The 6,943-nt window shown below is 47.3% G+C and overlaps 4 protein-coding genes across 4 annotated transcripts; 2 read left to right on the forward strand and 2 right to left on the reverse strand.

The window, feature by feature from the left end:
- Positions 1-1,059: 1,059 nt before the first annotated feature.
- On the reverse strand, positions 1,060-2,139 carry BDBG_05801 (ubiquitin fusion degradation protein Ufd1; the record flags this gene model as incomplete). The annotated part of the gene is made up of 2 exons (XM_031722320.1): positions 1,060-1,758; positions 1,849-2,139. 2 exons carry the CDS (start codon positions 2,137-2,139, stop codon positions 1,060-1,062), a joined length of 990 nt encoding a protein of 329 aa, XP_031579166.1.
- Positions 2,140-2,566: 427 nt separating this feature from the next.
- On the reverse strand, positions 2,567-6,112 carry BDBG_05803 (RuvB-like helicase 2). Its single transcript, XM_002623583.2, has 3 exons — positions 5,965-6,112; positions 5,453-5,899; positions 2,567-5,386 (listed from the first exon to the last, which is right to left on the reverse strand). The coding sequence occupies exons 1-3, from the start codon at positions 5,971-5,973 to the stop codon at positions 4,436-4,438; spliced, it is 1,407 nt and encodes a 468-aa protein (XP_002623629.1). The 5' UTR covers positions 5,974-6,112; the 3' UTR covers positions 2,567-4,435.
- On the forward strand, positions 2,598-5,280 carry BDBG_05802 (uncharacterized protein). Its single transcript, XM_002623582.2, has one exon. It carries the CDS (start codon positions 2,786-2,788, stop codon positions 4,169-4,171), a length of 1,386 nt encoding a protein of 461 aa, XP_002623628.1. The 5' UTR covers positions 2,598-2,785; the 3' UTR covers positions 4,172-5,280.
- A 39-nt stretch (positions 6,113-6,151) lies between the features above and the next one.
- BDBG_17302 (uncharacterized protein) lies at positions 6,152-6,943 on the forward strand. Its single transcript, XM_031725055.1, has 2 exons — positions 6,152-6,475; positions 6,548-6,943. Exon 2 carries the CDS (start codon positions 6,606-6,608, stop codon positions 6,939-6,941), a length of 336 nt encoding a protein of 111 aa, XP_031579167.1. The 5' UTR covers positions 6,152-6,475; positions 6,548-6,605; the 3' UTR covers positions 6,942-6,943.

Here is a 6,943-nt window from a genome sequence, read left to right on the forward strand (position 1 = left end):
GTTGATGTCTGTTGACTCTGTTCTATAGTTAAGTCAGAAGGTTTTGAAGTGAAATTGCTGCATTTGAGAATTGCAAAATTCTGTTGAATGTTTCTCTCTCTATGAATCTGTACAGAGTAGAGGATGAGATTTGAGACCAACAAGGCGTTTACATAGTATTCTCAAGTATTGTATGCAGTGTAAGAAGTTTATGTTATGTGCTAATTATTTATATAAATATATGAGATTTGCACCAGCGCCTTCTTTATGACCACTAGAATTCCATGAAGTATCACAGGAAGAATTGAAGCAAGAGCAGCTGTAGCCAATTAGCATAACACGAAAACAAAAAATAGAGAGGAGAGGAGAAAGAACAACCCAAGAAGGATCATGATGGAGGAAGAGGTCTTGGGATGGGTATTTAAAGAATGGCAGAACTAGTACAAGGTTCGATTCTCATCTGATATAACACACCCCACTCCGAGAACCCCTCGGTGTAAACCAGAGGTTACCATTCTAGGGAGGGTTCTATATGCCTTCGATAGTGGCTATGAGTAAACAGGAACTAATCTGGTAGACCCCTCATCACCGGGTAAGTTATAACAACATTATCCGTGAATATATGTATATTCCACTAGGCATTTAAAATAACAATTATCATGCGAGGTGGCACAGGGTTTAAATAGGAACATCCACCAATGAATTCATCTGAATCATTCGGTCAGACAGTTACATTTAACTACGGGCTGATTGACTGCGGGAATCTCGAACCGGTTCCAAGCATTTCCATTTCCAATAACTACAACTCTTCATAAAAGAAAAATAATAAAACTCGTTTTTGGTCCATTACCTCGCGTAGCCGTGTTAAATAAACAAGAAAGCCAACTATATCTGATTGTTGGATCTACCTGACCCAAGCGTTCGACCAGGGCCCCGTCCTTTATGATCGTTACTCGGTTGTCCCTTGCTCTCATTATCGCTGCCAGACGCAGGAGTAGTTGTTCCTTCAGCACCAGCTCCTCTTTTTTTGGGACCTCCACGCAAGGTTTGACCGACCCCCTTATATTTCGGCTGGCATCCCTATTGCTCCTGTCGACTCGCTCTCACCGTTGAGAGGCATATCCCAAAAAACAGCTTACCTGACTGTAAGCGGAGTGGTTGGGGCCCGTTGGTCTTTGGATTCGGCAGCGGGAGTTGTGGAGCATTAGAAGATGTGCCTGACACTGGAGTGGATGCTTTTGGAGTTGGCCCTTTGCTGCCCTTCTTAGAATTTAGTCGTTGCCCCCCGAGAAGGAAGTTGGAAGATACAGCCTTTTCTCCCTTCGCTGCATCCATTGACTCAGGGGCAATGGCGGAATAATTTATTGCCTGCGCCATTGTGCCCTGAGAATGCAGCATGCCGCCAGCCGGAAGACCGCTACCAACTGCACTCTGCGGTGTGCTGGTGCCACTGACTCGTTTCGGTTCTTCGTATCCGATAGGCGTTGCAAAATCTACTTCGAGATCAGTTTCCAAAACTGATATGGCACTCTTTGAGTGTTGTGGTTTCGTTTCGAGTACCGCCATTTCATATATTTGCTCATTATACGAGAATGTGAAGATGTCCCCTTTGGAAAGGCAAGAGAAATTGCGGAAGGCATTTTCTAGAACGGCTTTGGGGTCACTAATATCGAGGAACGACGTTGATTGCGCTTGTAGTTTTATATATTGGCCTGGTGGAAGGTCTGTTGACTTTATTTGCAGGAGATCTCCGGGTTCAAGGAGTAGTGTTTGCATAATCTAGCAATTTGAAGAGTACGTAATTAGCAAGCTGCACGACATTCCGTATTTACCTTCCTAAAAGTTCAATCGGGCATACGCAGAGCATACCCAAAACGGCAGATAGATCTTTCCTTCTTCAGCAATGAACTCCAGAACTCCGGCATGTGTAGTCCGGTCTTTCACTCGATTATGAAGCTCGAATATCATAGGATATGTGATGTGAAGCCGTGTGAGCTTGTCTAGGGCACTTGGTGGCATGATAACCTTTCCACCGTGGTTGACGTTTTCTCGTTCTGGACCAGGGAGCATGGCTACAGGATAGCATCTATAAAATTCGTCAAACCTCCTGGACGTGTGTCCTGGATGTCGCATCATAGACGGGTGTAGGACTCCGTCCATGGGATCCTCCCCCGAGTAAAAGCTCCCTGGAAACTGTTGGGGTTGGAAGTTAGCTCCTTGGGGACGTAAGCTGGTTTTAGATACGCGAGACAAAAAGCCTACCATAGATGCTAAGACAAGTATCGGCGGCCCGTTAACGGCAGATGAACAGGAATAGCTGTATTTTCATACGTTGGCTGGGGACACAGCCTTAGGGCAAGGAAGGCTGCAGCTGAAATCAGTAAGCTGGATAGTCGTTCAACCCGAAGGATATCGAATAGCAGGAGAATGAATATAATAAAATTTTAACATAGATAGAAGAGGATCTCGTTCAAAATACCGGCAGGAATTTGCAGTCCTTCGGTTGGCGTCGACGACGTTATACAAGAAGGCAGCTCCGACTGACTAAGCACGGGAGCTTCACGCAAGAGCGGACCGCCAGCGGAAGTACGATATTCCGGCCGGCAGCCACCACCCCCCGTCATTACAGAGGTCTGGAAACGTGTATGTACTTGGAAGCACGGGAAGGTCCCTATCGTCAGATGTCTAGAATAATATCCATTATATTGGGCCACAAAGCGTGGTTGGCCTAGTCTTTTGACGCCCCGAGCCACGAATTTTACCTTCATTCCTACTTCTATTGGTTATTCGACTGGCAACGCCCGCAATGGCAGCATCGATTCCTGGTAGACCAAAGCGCACTGGAGAAGACTTTGCTCGCATACACCATAATGACACAGATTCCGATACGAACGGGCCTACTTCATCCAAAAGAGTTCGATTTGATGTCCGAAATCCATCCGCTTTAGCTCCAGACGCCTTGGAGGAGGACGCGGTGCTGGACGCTGACGAAATTGGTCATCGAGGACGGCGAGTGCGGCGAAACGCAGTCAACATCGAGGGCTACGATTCTGACAGCGAAAATGAGGGGTTTGATGCGCGCATAGAAGCTAAAGCTAGAGCTAATGTGAAAAATTCCCCCAGAGACACAGATGATATGTTCGCAGAGTTGGAAGACGATTTTGCCGCTGATGACGCAGACGACGCTACACCTCCGGGTAAAAAGAAGCAAGTTCGGTTTCTACAGGATGATGAGATTGAGGGACAGGTTTATGATTCTCGTGCTGGAGGCACGGTTACTCTGGATCTACATGGCGGCGGTAAAGGGAAACAAGTGGCGCGAGCCGAGGAAGAAGATAGTGAGAGCGATGTCGACGAACGAGAGAGAGCGAAGGTCGGTCCAGATGTGGACAAAGAACTTGGAGCTGGGGGAAAGAAGACGCACGTTCCGCTATTAGATGCTTTCAATATGCGCGCGGAGCAGGAGGAAGGGCGCTTTGACGAGGCCGGAAACTTTGTTCGCAAAGCCACAGATCCAGACGCGATTCACGATTCTTGGCTGGAAGGGGTTTCGAGAAAAGACATGCGAAAAGCTAGGGAGGCTGCGGAGAAGAGGGAAGAGGAACGACGAAAGATTCAGCTTCAGCAGGACAGCATCCGCACAGCGGATATCTTGGACACCTTAATCAAAAATATGGAGCGGGGAGAGACTATCCTAGAGTCACTCGCAAGACTGGGGAAAAGTGTCAAAAACAAGCCGAAGTGGCGGAATAAAAATAAAAACCGACAGCGGAGTAACAAGAACGGCACGGAAGATGAGGAAATGGGCGAAGACAACCAAGATGAAACAGCCCGCAAGCGTGTGATCGAAGATATTACTGGAGCTGCAGACATCCTGCTCAGTCGTGGTCAGTCTGAAATATACGATGCGGAACGTGAGCTATTGTTGCGGCAATACAAGCGAGAAACAGGGGTGGATTGGGGAGACCAGACGCTCGCAGAAGGCGCTATTTCGGAATCAAAAATAGTGACGGATGCTCCGCCATTGTGGGAATATCGCTGGTCCGATTCCCGCGATGGAGGCGAGGCTCATGGTCCATATGATGGGGCAATGATGGAATCATGGTATGCGGCAGGATACTTTGGTGAAGGTGTTGAATTTCGGAAAGTTGACACGGCTGGAGAATGGAGCTCTGTCGCAAGCTTCACATGATAGCCTGGCTTATATCAATTCCATTTCAAAATTGTACTATTATATTAACGATTTGACAAGATAAGCCTTGTGTGTACAGTAATCGGAGTTGAATTTACCCAGCATGACTTAGCATCCACAACTGAATGATTTTATCCCGCCTTTCGGAAGTAGGTTGCACTGCGCCACCTTACTATACAAAGGAGTTTTTTACTTCTCGCAGCCCGCAATCCCAAAGTCAACCATAAATCGCAATGAGAACAAATCGTTATAAGAGTCTAGTCCTTAAGAAATTTCCATGGCATCACCATTGGGATAGGAGAAGGTAACATTGCCTTCTTCACCAATAAGCCGCTTCTCAAACTCATTCACAAACTTGACACTTCGAAGTGGGTCAAGGAAAAGATGAAAACTTCGCTGTACATCTTCCAGACCGACCTCTTTGGATTTGCGCTTCTGACTTAGTAAGGTAGACGTGGCGATGATGTTGCTGGCATATCTCAAGCCAGATTCCTGGCCAATTTTCGTCAACAGGGCAAGTGCATCAGGGGTCAGATCAATCTCTTCCTCTTGGGCACGGATAGCTAATATTTGCTGGATATCCTCCTTGGTGTATGGTTGAGTGCTAACGATGACGACCCTGTCGAGGAAGTCCAGAGGTAACCCATGAGGGGACCTATACGAGGTGCCGCGTATTCTTGTATTTCCACGATTGCTCGCCATGATCACAATGGGTGCCAACTCGGCTTCTAGCGCTCGGTTGATGTAGGAAAAACACTCAATATCAAGCATGTGGACTTCGTCGATGAACAACACGCCGGGTATGATTTCCGCCTTGCCTTCTTCTTTCCATTCTCCAACTTTTGTATTGATTTGATCTCTCACTTCACTACGAATTTCGCCAGTGTCTCCTGAAAACAGTGCTAAAAAGCCTTGCGTTCTTGAATTTATGACGTCAATCTCATGGAGACTGACTGTGTGCACTATTTCCTTTCGGACTTGCAACTCTCCGTCCGGGCATTGGACAAACTTTGTATCCGCTCCCATCGCATCGTAGTCTCGAGAGCGGGCGTATGAGCGCCCAAGTTTGGTTATCTTGCCAGAAGCCTTATCAATTGAAATCACATCCCCAGCCACAACACGCTCCTTTGTCATGGAATCGATCATTTTTGTGCCCATATCGTAGATAGTCTCCATATCCGTGGTTTTTATCGTGAGTTTGCCTTGTTTGTTGCCCTATGTAAACAAAAGTTAGCTGTAGCTCCCAAAAATGGGGCCATGGTGCCGCGAGAAGGGACGTACGCCAGTCAAAGTCCGATCGATCTGGATTTCAACAACTTCGCCCTCTATTATCTCACTTTCCTCCTTTATTCTGACGCCGATAGATTTGCGGAATGCCTGTGTAAGTGCTTCCGTCTTTGACATTTCTAGTGAGAAGATCTCTGACGACGCAACCATGGTAAAAGGGACATCTGGCCCGAGAGATTGTGCCATCCCCATAGCGATTGCAGTCTTTCCGGTGCTAGCGGGGCCGGAGATTAACACCGCGCGCCCTGCAATCTTTCCATCCTTTACCATCTGCAGAATGACTGCAGCCGCCTTCCGCGCCTTCTCTTGACCCACTAGGCCTTGTGAGGAATGTCGGGGCTCGAGCGTGTCTGCGTCAACGCCAAGGCCTCTAATATGGGAGTGTGCTGCAACCAAGTTGAAACCTCTGACTTCCTTGCTTTCCGCGATGGTAGATATAGCCTATGAAAGACGATGAGCTGCCAGTGGTTTCTAAGTGGATGGATTTGATAACTGAGAGAACTTACTGCAGCCATGATAGGCGAAGGAGCGTAGAAAAACCACTCAATTAACCCAGTATTTGCAGGATATTCGTCTGTAGTATTATGTTCAAAAGTCGGATATATCTCGCCTAGCGGGGGTAGTTACTGAGGATGTTAGATTCTTCTGTCGAATATGAACGAGCTGCATCAAACAACGGGAGCTAAGTTCAGCCTTGGCAAGGAACCAGCCACAGCGCGCGCAACGGACCAATATTAACCCGTGCCTGGCCTGGGAACAAATCAACGACCCGTTTCCTTTGAATTTGCGCTCGGGAACTTACAATAGTTAATTGTTTGTTGACAGTCGCGAGCTTGAGGATTTCCGGCGAGCTGTTTCCGCGCTGGAGAAAATATATCGACTTTCATTATTACGCGGGTATGAGCGAAGTTAATCGGCGCGCCTAAATCGAGGTCCTCTGTTTTCTCTGGCGCTCTCATTTCTTTTCAAGTAGTTTACCAGTTAAGCTCCTAGGTACCCCAACGTGCTGTTGTCAAAGTGAGTGACTTTTATAGATATTATTGCACAGTTTGATGGCACTAGTTGCTTAATTAACAGGATCTTGTACAGTTCCTTGCCATTTTCTCTTTGAGCTCAAGCGAGCACAATACTTTCGCCGTATAACTCGATGGACAATCCCTGTGGTGAACCCAATCAGGATGCGCCGTCCAGGGATCCGCGCAAGTCGACCGACCCATTGACGTTTGATCCTGTCCGCGCGCTTGAAGAATTTGCCTCGCATGTAGCATCCATCGCGACTCTCTCTGGAGAGCGAGCAAGACTCATAAAGCGGTCACAAGCCGAGTCAACTGACCTACGCAAGGCGACTGATCGTACTTTTCAATATCCATCGGTTGCAAAACGCCTGAAAGCAGGCAAAGAGGAGCTTGATAATGAGCTTGCTAGAGTTGATGAAAAGCTTCATGTTCAGCGACAATGCAAGCGGATCTTATCAAAGAACTAGCC

This window comes from Blastomyces gilchristii, assembly GCF_000003855.2.
Source record: "Blastomyces gilchristii SLH14081 genomic scaffold supercont1.12, whole genome shotgun sequence".
Lineage (NCBI taxonomy): Eukaryota > Fungi > Ascomycota > Eurotiomycetes > Onygenales > Ajellomycetaceae > Blastomyces > Blastomyces gilchristii.

What these genes read in the sequence shown, in the direction of transcription:
- BDBG_05802 (XM_002623582.2), top strand. Translation starts at nt 2,786, where the DNA reads ATGGCAGCATCGATTCCTGGTAGACCAAAGCGCACTGGAGAAGACTTT.
- BDBG_05803 (XM_002623583.2), bottom strand. An exon ending in TCGATCGGACTTTGACTGGC is followed by an intron (nt 5,387 to 5,452) that starts GTACGTCCCTTC and finishes TTGTTTACATAG; the next exon opens with GGCAACAAACAAGGCAAACT.
- BDBG_17302 (XM_031725055.1), top strand. Translation starts at nt 6,606, where the DNA reads ATGGACAATCCCTGTGGTGAACCCAATCAGGATGCGCCGTCCAGGGAT.